Source organism: Halichondria panicea, chromosome 14, assembly GCF_963675165.1.
Source record: "Halichondria panicea chromosome 14, odHalPani1.1, whole genome shotgun sequence".
In the NCBI taxonomy this organism is placed as follows: domain Eukaryota; kingdom Metazoa; phylum Porifera; class Demospongiae; order Suberitida; family Halichondriidae; genus Halichondria; species Halichondria panicea.
In genome coordinates this window covers 6,182,221-6,201,385 of record NC_087390.1, presented here as the reverse complement: position 1 = coordinate 6,201,385, position 19,165 = coordinate 6,182,221, and the positions used below count along the sequence as shown (strand labels likewise).

At 41.2% G+C, this 19,165-nt stretch overlaps 5 protein-coding genes across 5 annotated transcripts; all 5 read right to left on the bottom strand.

Annotated features, from left to right (window-relative positions):
- Positions 1-191: 191 nt before the first annotated feature.
- Positions 192-3,293, bottom strand: LOC135348204 (BRISC and BRCA1-A complex member 1-like). The gene is made up of 9 exons (XM_064546415.1): positions 3,153-3,293; positions 2,584-2,663; positions 2,372-2,430; positions 2,013-2,133; positions 1,534-1,618; positions 1,450-1,474; positions 1,095-1,218; positions 800-886; positions 192-462 (listed from the first exon to the last, which is right to left on the bottom strand). The coding sequence occupies exons 1-9, from the start codon at positions 3,169-3,171 to the stop codon at positions 301-303; spliced, it is 762 nt and encodes a 253-aa protein (XP_064402485.1). The 5' UTR covers positions 3,172-3,293; the 3' UTR covers positions 192-300.
- A 9-nt stretch (positions 3,294-3,302) lies between these two features.
- Positions 3,303-6,537, bottom strand: LOC135348188 (muscle, skeletal receptor tyrosine-protein kinase-like). Its single transcript, XM_064546381.1, has 5 exons — positions 6,306-6,537; positions 5,937-6,054; positions 5,580-5,742; positions 4,508-4,725; positions 3,303-4,396 (listed from the first exon to the last, which is right to left on the bottom strand). Exons 1-5 carry the CDS (start codon positions 6,331-6,333, stop codon positions 3,556-3,558), a joined length of 1,368 nt encoding a protein of 455 aa, XP_064402451.1. The 5' UTR covers positions 6,334-6,537; the 3' UTR covers positions 3,303-3,555.
- Positions 6,538-6,624: 87 nt separating this feature from the next.
- Positions 6,625-8,100, bottom strand: LOC135348200 (N-alpha-acetyltransferase 20-like). Its single transcript, XM_064546409.1, has 3 exons — positions 7,944-8,100; positions 7,719-7,831; positions 6,625-7,424 (listed from the first exon to the last, which is right to left on the bottom strand). Exons 2-3 carry the CDS (start codon positions 7,829-7,831, stop codon positions 6,728-6,730), a joined length of 810 nt encoding a protein of 269 aa, XP_064402479.1. The 5' UTR covers positions 7,944-8,100; the 3' UTR covers positions 6,625-6,727.
- Positions 8,101-10,716: 2,616 nt separating this feature from the next.
- LOC135348177 (uncharacterized) lies at positions 10,717-14,696 on the bottom strand. The gene is made up of 11 exons (XM_064546366.1): positions 14,598-14,696; positions 14,228-14,344; positions 13,421-13,971; positions 12,649-12,798; positions 12,152-12,419; positions 12,031-12,105; positions 11,928-11,981; positions 11,520-11,636; positions 11,310-11,366; positions 10,913-11,260; positions 10,717-10,857 (listed from the first exon to the last, which is right to left on the bottom strand). The coding sequence occupies exons 2-11, from the start codon at positions 14,325-14,327 to the stop codon at positions 10,772-10,774; spliced, it is 1,806 nt and encodes a 601-aa protein (XP_064402436.1). The 5' UTR covers positions 14,328-14,344; positions 14,598-14,696; the 3' UTR covers positions 10,717-10,771.
- Positions 14,697-15,598: 902 nt separating this feature from the next.
- LOC135348209 (uncharacterized) lies at positions 15,599-17,010 on the bottom strand. The gene has a single exon (XM_064546424.1). It carries the CDS (start codon positions 16,881-16,883, stop codon positions 16,293-16,295), a length of 591 nt encoding a protein of 196 aa, XP_064402494.1. The 5' UTR covers positions 16,884-17,010; the 3' UTR covers positions 15,599-16,292.
- Between the last annotated feature and the right edge of the window lie 2,155 nt (positions 17,011-19,165).

The window sequence follows — 19,165 nt, the reverse complement described above, 5'->3', positions numbered from 1 at the left end:
TATTTTGCTTAATTCCTCATTCCTTTATCTCTCAAATGAGGGAGGACAACCTTAGAGGCACTATAATTATGGACTTTTACGCTATTGGACACACCCACTCGCTATAGGGAATGCCACATGAGTATAGGTGTGTACAACATACGGAGTAAGAAAAAAAGAAAAGATGAATCGTAAAATTATAGTAAGGTTAATTAATTTGTGTCCCTCTTCTAGCTGGACTGGATCTGTATAAACTGTGAACACACATACAACATTTGAAATAACACACACACACACAACCATGGTATATGCTATATAGTACTAATGAATTAGTTTATGGTCCATGTGAGGCTGGAATGGTCTCTGCATTGGGTGAGCTAGTAGCTTAGAAAAGTTGTTGAACAGTTGGCTGACATTGTACGACCAATCCAATACAAGGGCCTTGGGCTTTGGGTACAGCTCAGCGAGAATATCGAATATACCCTGAGGAGGGGGGGGGGGGGGGGGGTAAGACAAAGGCAAATCATACATTTAAACGTGATCTAAACATAAGTGGTCATAACGCTATATATTAAAGGCAAATTAAACGTGGAATACAGTACCACTAGAATATTTTGTGAGTGAAAAACTTTTGCGTGTGAATGAGCCAAATCAGCAGAAAATTTGACCTTTTGTGAAGTTATCAATTTTCGCGATTCATGCTTGCAAAACAATCTAGTAAGTAAATATGTCTATTTGTACTTCACTCCTGAGCCTATAATGAAATTGGTGTATGTCAGAACAAATACCACTCTAATCTTTCAGAGAAATGACCTCTCACCTTGCACATGTTAGAGGGGGAGGGGGGCTCATGTGAGTAGAGTATGTCCAGGAAGAAATACGGAGACTCCATCAGCTGATCATGTGCCTACAAAGATGGACCAAAGCTACAATCACATTAATTTTACTATAATAATTAATGGACTATTTGGGCCGAAATAAATTACTGATCTAAGCTCACCATATTTTCAACCTATCAAAGTGCTACTAAATACAATTGAAATCAAACGTTCGCAACACAAGTTATGGCCTCTCAAAGTTAGCTACGAAAACAGGCCTGATAGTGACGCACTTACCACGACGTCACCTTGGTAGATGGGCATGCTGTTGGTGCGACTATAGAACATAATGGCTCGTACGGTGTAGGGTGGAGGGAGGAGGGGATTGTCCGTCGGGGGAGGGGGGCAAGAGTTCTGGTGGCTGCAAGGGTGGGGGGATTTTATAGCCTATAGTATTGTGTATTTGGCGGAAATGAACAATTTGGCTTCAGGAGGTCATAACTTCACTAAACTAAGATATGCATTCTGTAGCTCTGACAAGGCCTATCGCTCAGATTAAAGTTTTGGGAGGGCAAAAAATGTGAAAAATCACATTTTGTAGCAGACCAAATAATTAATCATGCACAGACAGACAGCCTAAAATACAACTCACATTATTGAGTAGAGAGACGCTGTATCTGTCAGGGGGTAAAGGTCATAAAGGTTATGTGCCGGGGTTCAATTATGACTCACTCACCAAAAGAATCGTACTTTTCGTCCACAGCCTCCAGTTGATTGATTACCGTGACAACCTCGTTAGGGTCACTGTTGAAGTTACAAAACTGAGAGCAAAGGAGAGAGAATAACGACGTGGAAGAGAGTGGATATATATAATGAGCATTAATGAGTTTAGGTCACTGTTAGTTGCAAACTTGTTTCAGATCAACCTCCTTCCTCAGTTTTTACTCACCGCCTAAAATTAGTTGATATCAGCCATTATTTGAGGACAAAGCTCTTTTTATTGTTGCTGAAACTGCATTGTTCTACCGTGGTGGTGCTGAACTCATTCTATTTGTCATATCCTTTTAAACAGGATATGCAAAATAATGGGTAATGAAGACCTCCCCTCCCGCATTAGAGTCGAGCTAGTATTCTCATCTGAAACAAGTATGCAACTAACAGTGGCCTTAGACAAGATATTGCCATATGGTTGTTAGGTAACGATTGTAATCTCACCCATTCTGCTTTGTCGCGTAGTATAACAACAGCAAACTCATGGTCTTTGCTCAGGTGATGCTTGTTCCATACAAATAGCTCGAGGGCATTCTTCCACACAGTCAACATGGACACACCCCCTCTAGAGGAAAAGGCGGATAATTATTAATGTTTGGGGGTACTTTTATAGACTACAGTCATCGTGTATAGACACACAGTAGTCAGTATTGTCTACGTGTGTGTGGTGTGTGTGTGTATGTGTGTGTGTGTGTGTGTGTACGTGTGGGGGGGGGTGGGTGGTGGTTAAGAGCACTACATTACTCACTAGCTACATCTGCTTCAGGAGGTGCTGGGTATGTATAACTAAACTACCCACTCACCTATCCTTTGATTTGACAGGAGTGGCCTCTACCTGGGCATCAAGATCTATACACAAGATCTGAGAGGGGGGGGAGAGACAGTCTGTAATCTACTTTAAGCAGAGACAGACACACCACTAGCTATGAGTAACTAACATAGCAGCCAGTAATGGCACAGTAATAAATGTATGGATTAATTAGAGTGGAGATATAACTACGCCAACGGTACTTACAATTTTCTCGGGACAGTTGGCGTGGATATCCAAGTGGTTAAACTCATACTGTAGACTAGTGTGACTGAGAATGCTGCTCACTGTGTGTGGTGTGTGTGTGGTGTGTGTGTGTGTGTGCGTGTGCGTGTGTGTGTGGTGTGTGTGTGTGTGTGTGTGTGTGTGTGGGGCCGGGGGAGGGGGGATGTGTGTGTGTGTGTGTGTGTGTGTGTGTGTGGGGCCGGGGGAGGTGTGTGTGTGTGCGTGTGTGTGTGTGTGTGTGTGTGTGTGTGTGTGTGTGTGTGTGTGTGTTTGTGTGTGTGTGTGTGTGTGGGGCCGGGGGAGGGGGGATGTGTGTGTGTGTGTGTGTGTGTGTGTGTGTGTGTGTGTGTGTGTGTGTGTGTGTGTGTGTAGTGGGGAGGGGGGATGTGTGTGGTGTGGTGTGTGTGTGTGTGTGTGTGTGTGTGTGTGTGTGTGTGTAGTGGGGAGGGGGGAGGGTGTGTGTGTGTGTGTGGTGTGTGTGTGTGTAGTGGGAGGGGGGAGAGGGGATCGATGTAGAGCAATAATTATAGTGACTACTGTTTCTCTCTCACCTGAACCATGCCTCTCCATTTAGACAGTGAGAGACCGCCTTAGATACAGATATATACGGAACTAGAGATCCACTTCACAGCTCTCCCTAGCCCTATTGATCGTTCTTTGTTAGTAGGTAAAGATCGTTAACCAATCATGCTATAATTGACCCTGTTCTTGTAAATAATATTCTGCACATAAAAATTAATGATAACAACAAAACAAAACAATGGTATGTAGGCTAACAGAAAAAAAGCTATTTTCTATTTCTAATAATCAGTGTTACTCAAGTGACAAGTGCAATAAAGAAAAGAGGTGCACCATTTAAAATGCTATAGTACCTATGTAAAACTTCCGCCTATAATTATAACTCCAGTGTGTGTGTGTGTGTGTGTGTGTGTGTGTGTGTGTGTGTGTATGTATTTATCTCATTCCTGATTCCAGAACTGGAATGGGAGATGAACCGAATGTACTCACAGATCCCGATACGTCTGTTTGCCCCGTCATTCTGAAGATCTGGTCATGCAGATAAGCAAAGTTTGGACGCAGTTTCGGATCTGTGGCCCAACAACTTTGTGGAATCTCGAAAATCTCCGCAGAACATCGATGAGGACATTTTAACTTCCCAAACTCCCTCACCACGTACGAAATAACTTCTTCGTTGCTTTTCTCGTCAAAAGGAAGTTCCCCATAAGAGAAGAGCTCGAAAAGCACCACCCCAAATGCCCACACATCACTAGCCGATGTGAATTGCGACGAAGTTATGGCCTCAGGGGACATCCAACGAATTGGCAGATCGATATCATGCACTCGATAATAAGCCTCCGGGTACAACACTGGCCCCAGGCCAAAATGAGCAATCTTCACGACTCCGCTATATCCAATGATGCAGTTTCGCAGCGATAGATCTTTGTGCACAAACCTCTCCGAAGCTAAATACGACATCCCTATACTTATCTCATCGGCAATCTTGAGAATATTGTACGTTTCTTGCACTGTTGGTCCCAGAGGGGAGACTTCTTGTTTCTTGTCTCTGATAAAGGTTAAAAGGTCACCAGGAAGACCGGCGTCTAGCAGGATGCATTCAGGCGAATCATCGGTACACATGGCAAGGAGAGTGACGACATTGATGTGCACAATTGAAGTGAGCATTTCGATATCGTTGTTGAACATAGTTCGATCTCCACTTGTGTACTGCTGAGCGAGCATCTTTACTGTGACTGGCCTCGACTGGTTGTCTTGCTCAAGATTGTACGCATCTCCTCTGCAAAATAATAACAAAAATTAAAACATATCGTGTTACACATAACTATACACAGGACTGTTGAGCATGCACATACACAAAAAGTAATATTGATGTGGCTGCATTCCTCACCTATAAATAGGACCGTATTCTCCCTCTCCTAACTTATCGAGTAAGAGTAGATCGCTACTGGGGAACTGCCTAGGGGCCGTTGTATCCATGGTGCTCGTATTGAGGAAGCTCAGGTCAAGGTCTTTCTTCTCTAGTTCAATCTCGACAGGTGCCGACGATGGGAACGTGTTGTCGGGAGGGGGAGGGAAGGGGCTGGTCTTGGTGGCCTCAGGGAGCAACTGTACATGTGAATGGTGTGTGTATATATGTATTTCTAATTAATCAAGTTTCCATGTGTACCCACTATAGCAATTCTCTCTGCAGTTGCAGCTGTCTTTGCAGCCCAACACTGAAGCACAAATAACAACTTTTTTTCATGTACTTATAGTGCAAGCCATGCATGCATATAGTTCGGCAACCGGGTGTAGCATAGAATTGACAGTAATTAAAATTGCCTTCGAATGATGAGACTAGTGTGCACTGGAAAATGAAGTGTTCTGAGCACACTTTCAGTGTGGTGTGTGTGCATGTGTGTTATATGTGTGATGTGTGGTGTGTGTGCATGTGGTGTGTGTGCATGTGTGTTATATGTGTGATGTGTGGTGTGTGTGCATGTGGTGTGTGTGCATGTGTGTTATATGTGTGATGTGTGGTGTGTGTGTGTGCATGTGTGTTATATGTGTGATGTGTGGTGTGTGTGTGATGTGTGATGTGTTAGCTTGAGCTATAGAAGTGGGAGGCGTAGAATTGGCTGAACACAATTAATGAACTAACACTGCACTAATGATAGTCACAGTCCAGTGAGGTTTGCCACAGACTAAATTCATTACTATTTGATACTCTAATTCTCAGGAGAGGTCAATGAATGAAACTATGCAATACCTATGCATAATAATTATACTGAGCTCTAAACATTATTACCGTGCCTACAATCAGCTTAATCAGTACGAGGATTTCCAATGCATGCAATCCTGAATTATGAAAAGTTGTCTTAGCAGAAACAATTAGTAGTGACATAAGGCTGAATTCCATGTATTATAACTAATATTACTTAATACGCTAGAGCTGTTGCACTACGAAAATCTTCTCTAACCTGAGTGTTGATGTTGAAGGTGTTTGTGGTGGAGGGTCCCTCGCTGGCCTCGGCAACCAATCGGCTGATCCGCTGGCTCCGTTGAGAAGCTCTCATTGAGTTGCGACCGAAGTGCTCGCTTATTATTCCTCGTGATCGCCTTCTCTTGATGTACGAGTAGCGTCTAGGCAACAGAGAGCATATATGCCGTCACAGTACTTTCAGTAGTAGTATAGAGGTTAACTATTGGACAAGCCCAATTAAAACAGCGGGGATCTTATTACATGCATGCATGCAGATATATGAGACAGGAATGCAGTTAGCTGGTAACCAAGCGTGCACAATACTTGCATGCATGCAGGCACCTGATCCACTCACCTCATGGCCATGACAATGATGAGTACCAGTAGCACTAGAATCGTTCCCACACCAGCAATGGATACGATCACAGCTACAGCCTCACTGGAGGGCAGGCTTAGACCCTCAGCAGAGTCGGCTATGTGTGTGTGTGTGTGTGGTGTATGTGGGTGTGGGGGTGGGTGTGGGTGTGGGGGTGGGTAGTGTGTGTGTGTGTGGGGTGGTGTGTGGGAGTGTGTGTGGGGGTGGTGGTGTACTGTGTGTATTTAGTACAGACGTTAGCAAGTTTGCTATAGTAAGCTGTAAAGTGAAACCTATCAGGTACATATATAGATCTATGTCCTAAAGTCATGTCCTAAAGTCATGCCAGCTAATATAACTCGTACTTACCTGTAGTTGGTGATTCAGTTGAGCTCATCCTCTGAACAGTGACTTAGAGATCTAAGAGTCCACTGAGAGCTACAATATTCAAGACTCTAGTATATAAATTATGGTCCAGTGACAGCTAAGTAATTATACCATATAGGTATGGTTAGACTATGGTAGACAGCGATCTGACTAGCTAGTAGGAATTTCCTAGCATGCTGTTTACAACTTCAAGCAGCTCCACCCCCTTTTTTGCAGGTCAAGCAGCCCCACCTTTCTTTTGCAGCAACAGCTAGCTACGCCCCCTGCTTCCCAACTGCACATAAAACCTAACATTTTTGTGATAAAAAGCAATTCATACAAAGCACAGTCATACAAAGAGAGGGCAACTATACAAGTGAAGCAAAAATCCAATTACATCAAGAGTTCGTTATAGTTCATTCATCCTAATGTCTAATGAACTCTTGGTTAAATGCATTACAACAGTGCAGTTGCATGAATTCTTCGGATGGCATACATTCTTTGAAGTTTATTTTAAATTCATTAGTAAAACCACGTTCCAGCTCAGCTATCTCCTCTTGAGTTGGTTGCTTTTTCGATATCTTATCGACGTCCCAACTCAGAGCTCTCCTCATATAACAACCATCTTCGATTCTCTTGATCTCTCGTACTTGCAAACACTTCCAATAGCTCGTGCTCTGCTGTTGTTGTGAGTTTTTTGACTCCCACTCTGATAACCATACGCTCATCCAGTGTTTCAGCTGAGTTTCAGTATAGCAGTCCTTATCCTCGTCGCTCTTTTTTGTATAGTCCTTATACTTGTTGCTCTTTTCTGTATAATAGTAATCTGGCATTGTTCCATACACCACATAGCCCATCTTCTTGTAGATTTCCACGGCAACCACGTTTGAAACTCGGACAAACAGATCGACAAAATAGCACTTTTTACGTTCTGAAACATCCTCTAGAAATTGCATTAGTTTCCCGGCAACTCCGAGGCGGCGATACTCCTCGCTCACCGAGATAGCAGACACACGACAATGCCAATCGGAGGATTTGTTATTTCGGGCTTCTGATATGCCCATAACATAGCCCATTATCTTGCCAGTGGGAGACTCGGCCACTTGGAAGTATTCTGGCCACCTGTGTAGTGTGTGTGCAGAGGCATTTATGTTTACACCATCTCTTGGGGTTGCACTGTACTGTACACTTTTTCTACCGGGGCTTGTCCAACCAATAATAACTCAGTTCAATGTGCAAATACTTTCATGCAACCTATTTAAATTGGACGTTTGGAACACATGCAAGTTATTGTGTCCTCATGCATGTATAATCTCACAGTGTGCATGTGTTACAATAGTTGATGAAAAATAACAGCGCCACTTTAAATATTTCACCCATAAAGTACCATATATATAGTCTTGTAATTTTCCGTACCTTGACATGTAATGTAGGTAGGAGGCAAGATCGAATGTGTGCGTCAAGGGGTCAAGGTTCACATTGTTGAACTTGAACAAATCGTCACATCGGAACTGCCGCAGTGTCGTCATCTGAAATTGAGGACACAGAGGTAAATCAATCGATATACATCTAAATTTAAGGGCGTATTTAGTGTTTAAAATCACAAAAATGGCATTATAATTATTGTGCAGCAAATATTACCTTTCTCTTGCTGGCTGGTAGAATACAGTGGAGGGAGTGAACTTACAGAGCTCCAGTGAACTGTGTGCAATTTTAAGCAGCTCCAGCCCCTTTTTTGCAGGTCAAGCAGCCCCACCCCTCTTTAGCAGTACAACTTATGTAACATGTACACAAGTTATTTAGGGTGGAACTTCCAATCTCGTGTTCTAGAGGACTAAGAGTGGAAGTTCCATTTCAACTTTGATGATACTATTTAATTTATAAAAATTAATGGTTGAAATTGAATCCACAGAATTCAAGTTATGGAAGCTGAAGAGAGTCCCGAACCATTGATTATTAAACAAGAAGGGGGGAGGTTGTAGTAACATTATTTTTTCAACAGCCATAATTAAAAACTAATATCAAAATTGTTATCTGAAAGCTTAGAAAGATACCTTTTAATTGATATGTTTAATTCCAAACTTTCTTCAGGGCCAAAATTTGGCTTTGGACCATGGGCAGAATTCAAGGTATGGCATTCAAGGCAATGCAACAGGTTTTATATACAAGTGAAGAATATAAACAGTTGACATCCAATACTGTTTAGGAGGTATAGTATCCTATGCAAGCCCTGCAGCTGAATGCAAGTACTTGTAGTGCCCTAGCTTGCTCAGAATTATGGAATGTCAGTTCGTACTTGATATATATATAATTATATGATGTGTACCATCTTTTACAAAGTTCACCAAATGAGTATGTGTGGCACTCACAAAAACAGAATTATACACGAATCATAATTATGCAGTCAGACGAGTATATGCATGTACTTCAAGATAATTTCCTTGTCCTGTATAACCCCACCGTACCACCAACGACTCCTCCTACAACGGTACCCAACACAGGAACAACGTTGCCTTGCAACCGCTGCTCCAGTCGCAGCTCCTTTAAGAACGGCTATAGCTGTTTGTGCTCCCTTAACTTGTTTGCTCTCTGCTGTCCCAGTCCGAGCCCATGTCACCAAGTGCTCACAATTGTCACTCAACACATTATAACCATCGCCCAATCGAGTTCGAGCTCTTTCTATTGCTTCAATTCCACTGTATACACATTCATAGTCTTCAACAGTGATGTAGCTTGAATCAATTGTTACCAACTCTTCCTCAACTTTTTCCCCGTTGTTGTGAATGACCATCAATTGAAGGTAATTTATAACGTTGACTACCAGAGCATGGTGCATAGCATCAAAGGTCTTACTCGAAATACACAGTCGTATTTGATATGATCACCTGGCTGTAGATCCTGCAACGAAGATATTCTCCTATATCTGGCATTGTATTCTGTGTCCGAATGTAAACGAATAGATTCTTAGAGTCTAGAAGAACGCTGTTAAACTGTTCTTTATAGCTCAGATTAGTTTATTGTTGGAATATCGGAATGCGTGTGGGAATAATATGTCCTCCTAGGGTTTTCCCCTGGGGCAGTATATATATACCTTTGCGTTGCACTCCACATATACCCTTAAATGATTATGCGGCACCAACCAACCATCATAGTTTGCATTATATGCTTAGAAGATACGATTAATGCCACAAGAAGGATGATCATGTGTTAAATGATCTTATTAAAGTAACTACTATAATTCTCTTTGGAACTCCACTCTCACGCACCAACCACAGCACATCATGCAGCATGATTGCATCTTGAGGACATGTACTAAAAAATCACTGATAGCGTGACAGGTATGTTCAGTAGCCGAGAGGGTTACTCACCATTGCTACTGCATGCATTATGCTCCCCAACAAGTTGATCGCGGCCACCTCGCAAATACTGTGTGGTGGTAAACCACCCCTCTTTAGCAACACAACTTATATACATGTACCACAAGTCACTAACCATTCAGGGTTCCATTCTCATGCATGCTCTAGAGCACTTGAGAGTGGAGGTTTTCCATTTCAACTTCATTTGGAAGGTCTCAGTTTCCTAAGCTTTTATAAAATCTGAATCTACGGAATTAAGTTATGGGAAGAGTCCCCAAACCACTGATCAATAAGGGGGGGGTTGTATAGTAACAAAATGTTTACAGCCATAATCCAATTGATGTTTATTTCTAGGGCCGAAATTTCAGCTTTGGACAATGGGCTATGTATGATCCATGAATATTTGAGGAATCTTTTTAATAAGCTTCAGAGAAATGGATGCACAGCATTTAAGGCAAGGTTTCAAAGACATACAAAAGTATCCAAAATAACAGTATATCCATTGTATATATCTATATCAAATGCATGAATTGTTTGATTCAGTAATGGCTTCTCAAGTGTCCTCTAGCTCAGCTATCTCCTCTTGAGTTGGTTCCCTTTCCGATATCTTATCGACGTCCCAACTCAGAGCTCTCCTCATGTCATAAGCATCTTCATTGCTCATTCCAGTATAGTAGTCTGACATGGTTCGATATAATTATTATGGTACTATAAAGTCTATAGGGCTTGCCAAGAATTTAACTAAATAACTCAGCTCAATGCAAACGTGCATGCCAAACTATATCAGCTAAATCTTAAAAAATCGGACATTCGCAACACAAGTTATGGCCTCTGAAAACCCATGCTTTTTTCCGCAATTTGGGCCCGAAATAGATTAATGATCTAAGCACACTTTTTTTTAATCAGACGTTTGCAACATAAGTTACGGCTTCTCCATGTATAATCTCACAGTGTCACTGTGACTGTCTGGTAGAAGCTGCCACTCACTTTTTTAGCTATTTGTTCTAGAGTGAACTACATGCATGCAGGTATTAATATTGTTGAGATTACTACATAAGTAGAATAGGTGAAACATGACTGTAAAATGACTGTATAGATTGCTAAAAATCAATTCTAACACTTTGAGTTAAAGTGGGGTTCCTTTTCTCCTTTGGATCTCCCCTGGATCCGCCACTGATGGTGGGGGGGGGGTGGTCCCTCTGCATGTGGAATGCGTTCTATTGGAAGTAACTATTTTTATGTAATAAGACTAACCTTTGACCATTTTGCAAATCTCCGTAGCAATGGTAACATGACCCAACTCCAGACACACATTAATGAGATAATGATAGGTTGCATTGAAGGCGTGTCGCCGATGCCACTTCTCCAGTACTCTAAGAGCCTTCATTGCATGAGTGCTGTTTGACAGTTGAGGGTTATCTGTTATGTCTCGTGTCTCTGGCTCAGTGAACCCCAGGGCATTGGCATACGTCAGCCAGTCGGGAAGGCGAAACGATATTCTTTTGAGGTGGCCATCGGAGCATTCTTTATCGAGCAGGTCCTTGTCAATGCCAACACGGCTCACTAGTTGGTCTAGAGTGATGCCCATGGATCGTAGTGAGCCTGAATGGAAATGAAATCACAAGCCTCAATCAATAATCCTTTATCTTACCAGAGCTTGGCCCAGCTATGTTCAGTGCATCACTCCACCCTCCACTAGCTGAGGCACCTATATAGGTGTCATGTGATGTGCATGAAGGTTGTGGAAGCAGTGGTGTGCATGACAATAAATTATGTTACTTCACACAAAATGCTTTATATACCTTCAACTCTTTCACCATGTTGTATACGTACATGATCACAACATCAATACTGTACGTACCTGTGTGACTCCATTGTTGTAGCCAAGTATTCCAGTGAGGGGGTGGAGGGGGCATAGCAGAGGAGCGAGTGAGAGAAGTGTGGGACTGCTCCACTGACAGGAGGGACGGGGGAAACTCTGTACAGAATAAATGATAATGACAAGTACACGGTATGTAAAGTGGATGCATGCTTATAATAATTATGATGGGTCACCTGACAAAATACTTCCAAGATTTCAGTGAAACACATTGATCATGATCACCTCTAACGAGAATATACAGTGAACTTTTCAGCTAAGATTTTTGCTCAACGTGCATGCATATAAGGATGTATTTTTTGACGAAAAGACAACTGATCTTGGTGAGTCACTCAGATCACCAAAATCTGTAATGCACAAAATGGAAGACAACAAGTATAGGTGCAATACCTTGGAACTGCTGATAAGGAGCTGGTGCATATGGAGGATTGGTCGACGGGTACCCTGTAAGGGAAATAATTATAAGTTTCGCTTATAATTGCAAACAACTAACCGTAAGAGAATTTTGGTGTAGGGTATAGAGGCTGCCTCCACTGGGTCGACGAATGGAGCATTGGGGCCCGAGGTACTGATTAGAATAAAGTTACCAGTTGAATTATATTAAGATAACTTACAAATTGGGACCGAGGGTGCTACTAAAGTCCAACTTGGTGGAACTTGGTTCATTGGTATTGAGACATCAGAAGTAGATTGCTTTGATTTACGAGGAAGGTATCTATCGATTTCAATCTGCATCTGGTTTGGTTCATTAGCACCATCCAGGGTGACCAAGTAGGAGCAAGCAGGGACCTCCACTCCAAGGTCTCGTGTTAAGGTAGCTTTCAATCGTCGAGATCTAATCTTTCTACCAGGTTGGAATGCATCCACCGTACTCCGACTTATCTGCATGTGATCATACTAAATTATTGCTCATTGTGTAGTAAAGGATTGTCTATACTGTTGTACATGCCTGGGAAATCAATACAGTGACCCAGGATGGTCAATATACCTGATTATAATTGTGCGTGTACGAACATTTCCCGGTATATGTATATGTGTACTCTTGCATGACATGTATATAATTATTGTGATACAGTGTTCACCATTCAATGACATGCACAGATCAACTTACGCATGGAGTGACGGTTGGTATAAGATCCCACGCTCCAATGGTTACACCACCGTTCATTGGAATGTCCAGAGTTATTTTGTTTTTCATGAATTCTACCTCCAAGTGTGACCTTTCTTTTGCTCCAATCTCTTTAAAGTGCTTCTTAGTTGCCTGAAATAATAGATAAATAGGCTTTATATATATATAGCTCTACAGTAGATACCGTCGTCATTCCTAATAAACTAACAAACTCTTGATACCGTATAGCGAGAATTTGTCAAGTTATTTAAATGCATTTCTTTGAATAAATTTCGCGCTATTTTATCATATGACGTTGTGTCTTCCGTTAGCTAATAAGTATTTCGTGGACCTAATTTTCGTGGAGGATGGAGGATTGCTAACCCACCACAATAGTGAAAATTAAGCCCCCTCGAAAATTTAGCACTATACATGTAATACCCTAATTAAGGCAACACTTTTTAAAAAATAATTACGAAGCCAGAGGTCGTTTCTTTTGGAGATTGAAAACAATGTTGAAGACCTGGTGTCGCATATTTAGAGGGTTGTATTTATAAGGGTCTACTTGCCTCAATTTCTAGTCGCTTAAAAATGTGTATTTTCCAGTGGGCTATAGAATCGAGGCTAGGATGTGGTTACATTTACCTCCATTTAAGACGCGACATTAAGTCAACGCAGCTGTCGCTACTTTTAGAGGTCAGAAAATTACCTAAGCTCGAGGGTTTCGCATATCTAATTAGAGGTCTTAATTACAGTATGTTAACATTGGACCTACATGGATGTGGGTGCAAGTATCCCATGTGATGACGAAATGGATGTCCAATGTCCGAGGATCGCTTCGCTGATAATAAAGGCTGGCAATGTACCATTTATCATCCACATTCTCTCCTGCCACAGCTAGTCCACTGAAGTGGTTCAGCTCCAGTGAACCGTACGAGCTGTGCTCAGTGAATGAACCACGACTTTTGAGGTGATTGAATGTGTAGGGCAGACTCTCCTGGGAGCAATGTGCTCTCACAAATGAGAGCTTGGTGGAGCTGGTTATCTTGACACAGTGCTGTATCTCGACTGTCAGTTGCTGTTGGAATTGACACAAGGGAAGAGGACGTATCCAGAAGACACCGCTGACCAACTGGAGATTGTCAGGAAACTGGTACTGTCCAGCTACACTGGCCACGATGACTAGTTGACACTTGTCAACACCAGCTGGCAGGGAGCCCTGAGGTATGATGAGCTTGAACCCATAATCCCAGTCAAAGGTTTGGGGTGAGTTGGTGACAGTGATGATAGTGCGAGCTAATACCTCAACACCTGGGAGGTCTGCATCTGTGAATAAAATTAGAACATGCAGAATACTGATAATGGGTCATCACATCCGGTCCAGTAATTGCACGTTGTCATTGACGGCGTGCAATATCTGTCACTTCATCATACACGATTAGAAATCAATATAGTATGGTTACTCGTGCAATAAGGGATTAGTAGCACTCATAACAAGCACTGGCAAGCCTTAATAGCACGAGGCGTATTACTACTAATTGGCATGAATTATGCAATGTCAATAAAAATGATGCAATAATACCAGTAGAGGGCCTTTCCACCGATGGCCAAACAGCATATTTTGGCGAACTATATGCGGAATCCGAGGTCCTCTGGGTAGTGTGTGGTGGCAACGAGGTCATCAGTATAATATAGGTGGCTGCATGTTGGTCGATTAAATTCATGTTAATTAACGTATAGATCTACTAGCTGACCTCTGCTACAATAAGTACATAGTACTATCACTGAATAGCTAGTTAGATCTAGATAGTTAGAATCTATCTATATACTGTATAGAGACTCCAGAGTAGTCCTAAAGCACATCAATCCAAACATGCATGCTGGCTAGATCAATACTGAGCAGTTTCACAGTACAATAAACAATAAACAATACAGCTTGTGCTTTTATATACCTTTCTTTTGCTGGCTGGTAGAATACAGTACGTGGAGGTTGTGTATACTTTAAACGGCTAGCTCCAATGCAGTGAAGTGTGTGTTTGCTTCAAGCAGCTCCACCCCTTTTTTACAGGTCAAGCAGCCCCACCCCCATTTTGCAACAAATTTCACTATTGGAAGTTCTGTGATAATATTTGGAAGGTATAGCACTATCTTTGAAAATCAGAATTCAGAAAATCGTTGAAATTTGGATCCACGTAAAATAATAATGGCACTAAAACTCGATAAATAGTACAAATGCATAAATTGTTTGATTCAGTAATGGCTTCTCAAGTGTCCTCTAGCTCAGCTATCTCCTCTTGAGTCGGTTCCCTTTCTAATATCTTATCGACGTCCCAACTCAGAGCTCTCCTCATGTCATAAGCATCTTCATTGCTCATTCCAGTATAGTAGTAGTGATGTCAGAAGATTTTGAAAACATAAATTTTACTGCTTTTGAGTACTAAAATAAGATAGATCTGTTCCTTAGCTACATAATGATATATATATAATATTATATAAGCACATTCTCTGGACAAGCGAGCTATACTGTCTATTTTCTCTGCAATGAATTCTCCAAATTTATTGTACACGGGCACGTGACATATGGCACAAAAATTAATTTGTCCAAAAATTAAATCCACTATTAAAAAAAAAAAATCCACTATTAGTATGGAACCTACAAAACCACCATTAAACTTTAGTACCTGTGTAGTGTGTATACAATGTGACTAGAAATTTTGGAATTATCAAAAATGTGTTTACATCATACATCAGTATAATTATGAATACAGTCAAGGGGGAATGTCCAGAAGTATTTATGTGGTTTTACCCATCTCTCGTAAGAACTGGTAAACAAATTAAGCATGTATCAGATCATGCAAGCATCAAAGCTCAGTATATACAGCCATAACACCAGACTCTCAGAGGACCTCAATCATAAATTGTACATTTTAATATTGTCATAATTACGAAAATAATATCAAAGAATCAATAGATCTCCACTTATAATATCGTCAAGAAGTGAAAAGTTACAAGTCTCTAGTTCATCATCGTACAAAACAGTAAACATTTTACTCTGAGCGCAAAAGTGTTTAACGGTGCCCAAAAACCATATCATTTGTCCATCTTCCTCGAATCGATGTTTAATTCTTAGTCCAATGAGTAACTGTGGTTGTTTAACTATGTCATCTAACGATGCTTTGGTTGGAGAACTATCATCATTCTCTGTAGGAAGTAGTTGGTGTAAATTATCTTTTAGTTCATCGTTAGTGAATTGCCTTCCACTTTGTGAAAATCTGAAGACAGATATATCAGAATGTGTCTGGCCAAGGACTTTATGACGAAAGTTTATCTGTAGCTTTAGCAACCGTGTTATTTTCAGTTTTATTCTTCACAGTTTTAAGGCCTCGTCCTATATCTCCTCTATTTAACCACAGCCCCACTTGCTCAACATCTTTTGTAAGCTTTTCTTTCTCTCTTATAATGCGGGCCTGTTTAGCTGCAATTGCTTGTTGCTTCTTTGCTAGTGATTCTTCACGTTGTTTTAGAATTTCGAGGGTTCTTAATTTGAATTTTTCTCTAATTGATGGAGCAAGAGTACGTGCCATTTGAAAGAGTTTTTCTTTGTCGTGACTTGATTGCTGCTCCAACCAATGTGTTGTCCTATTATGCTAATACAAAATGAAGGATTCCAGGGCCACAGTAGAAGCATTCGGCTTTTCCCATAACATTCTGTCCAACACAGCGAAATCTCTTTCTGGATCAACATTCGTTGTAGGAACAGTGGCGGTTTCTTCCACTAACCCTGTACCAGTAACATTGTCACTGTGGTACTTTCCTCCAGGGAGATGGTCAATAAGCATCCTTCCTGTCGTTATCGAAAAAGCGGCAAAAAGTAATTGCAGGACTTCTTGTGTCTTGGCATCAGATTCTGTTCCATGTGACTGAGTCAGAGTATCCCATACTTCATCTATATGCACCTTACACGCATTTGCAAGGCGAGCACTTCCATCGACTACATCATGTGCATCATTACTCCACAATTCAAATCTTTCCTTCAGCTCACAATAAACAGCACCCATTTTTAGCACTGATATTGAAGATTCTTGTAGCTTTCTCCAAAGTGGACCGGTGACGATCTTATCAATTAATCCGAGCGCTCTACAACCACTGATATATATTGGATTCCTAAGGTCAGATAACACAGCTCGTAACAGTCGGTTAGCTTCCTTTCCATGAGCACTCTCAATGAAGTCATCCATGTGCTTTCGTAAGAAAATTACTCCAGCTGCGTCGTAAAACAGAATGTTGAAGCGATTTCCAACGAAGTGGGCCAAAGGTATTATAGTGATTCCTAGCTTTCGTAAATAGGTACGAAATTATACAGAGCTTCCGCATTGTTGAGACCCTCTGTGATGGAATGCTTTGCATGCGGTGCAAACAAGCCTCTGTGTACCTGATGGACCTGATATTTCTGTTGATAAGGATTGACTCTCCCATTGCTTCAGAACTTCTTCGGTACCTTCAGCTAAACCTACCACATAGTGCAGACCACAGAAAAAATTGTTCATACACGTTAGTTGATCTTTTTCAATTGCTGTCAAATCAATCCAATTCTCTGCCACAGAAGGCAAAATATCTGCCCTGTAGTTTTCCAGTAGTTCATTAAAAAGTTTTTCAGCAGAGTGTCTATCAGACATTGTATTCTTAATCTTAGCAATCTTTGATGATGCACACTCTTTTCCAAGGGCAAGCTGTACACTATCAATATCTTCTAAAATCTCTTTAAAAGTTTCTAAAGTGTTTTTCGCTGTTCCAGAGAAAACATGTCGCATACCAAGAGTGTATACAGTTTCTGATTCGTTAACTCGGACGTCATATGTGCCATAATGTTCTCCAAATTTTGTAGTACCATCAGTTTGTAAAGTACTGAATGACTCTGTTTTAGAAAGTGTTTCACCCATTTGCGCTTGGACAATAGTAAGTGATTCGATAATCATTTGGCACATAAGACCATAGCTGGGTAAGCGACCGATAGCCTATTTTTTGCCAAATTTTTGAGAACACAATTAATTGCAGGTGTAATATTCCGGACACCAACGTTAAGCGAAAGCAATTCATATATACATGCTCGAACGTCATCAGTATATTTTCCCTTTTCAAACGTTACAATTTCGTCAGAATTTTTGATCTTCAATGATTTGATCGCGACGTCTTATTCTTTTATTAGTATTTCGAGTAATAGCATATAGTTTTTGTTGATATTCACGAGTTTTCATGTTTTTCTTAGCACCAGCCTTATCTTCCTTTCCTTCCTCTACAACGATCTGTTTCACTGGACTAAAATGCAGTACTCGGCCCCTTTGGACACCAAACTTGGGGAGAGTATAGTTTTCCCTGAGAAATCCAGATATAGCAACTTCCTTGTCAGAGCTCGAGTGCTGCTTCTTGAGTTTAGCCAATTTTGCTTTCAAACGCTCAACACTTTTGGTAAATGCTTGTAAATTTGGTGGGTTTTCTTCAGGCCATGTTTCTCCAAACAAACTTTGAATCCACCCATAAAATGTTCAAAACGTACACCCGGGGTTTTGATCCTTGAACATTTCCAATTCGAAAATTAGTTTGATCGATACTGGGACTTGTGGTAACTGTTGCTTATCGTCAATTCGTGGCACATATGACAAGAGCATTGACGCACTGATTCCATTTGCTTGACACTCAGGTCCAAGAGATGTGTTAGTGTTCTGCATAGAGTATAATAAGCATAGAATAATGTACTTGTTTTAACTAATGCCCCACCTCCGGAAATAGGTGGGGAATAGACGCTTCTCTACCGGTAGAGAGTTAGATTTGGGTACAAAGGTTACTTGCAGATCACGTGATACACACATGGGGTACAATCATCCGCAGTACAAGCAGTACAAGGTTTTTCGCATCATATACATGCACACAGCCCCTATGTTGTACAATAGGGGCTACCAGGGGATTCGACCAGATAACATGCCCATGCAAAGGTAAGAGAATAAATCATGTGACTAGGTAAATTTGGCAGCGAATAAATTTTGGTGATTTATCGAATCAAGGTGAGGGTCGCCATAATTAAAAATCGCTAATCAGTCGTACAAGATCAATAATGCCATGCAGCATGATCATCAAATTAAAAATCGCCAATAATAGTTCACTTGCCTCGTTTGCCAAATTTACCCTGGTATGGGGGAGGTGGGGAATGAGTTTGACAAGCACATAATTACAATATCATCAAATGTAGTGTACGACAAGCTCTAGTTAGGATCCAGCTGATAAGATCAGTTACCTACTGTTACAGTATAAGCATAAATAGACGACACCAAAATATTATTATAGTAGGCGTGGCTCAGGCACAGATTCCAATCGACTGGACATGTTCACATCCGGTCAGATACATTCAAAAATTACTCCTTGCTCAGAATTGATCTTCCCTACCGTACATAAAATGTTTGCGCTTTTGCACCTATCAATGGTAAGCCCCACCTCGATCCCCCAGTATGTGTATAAGTGAGGCCAT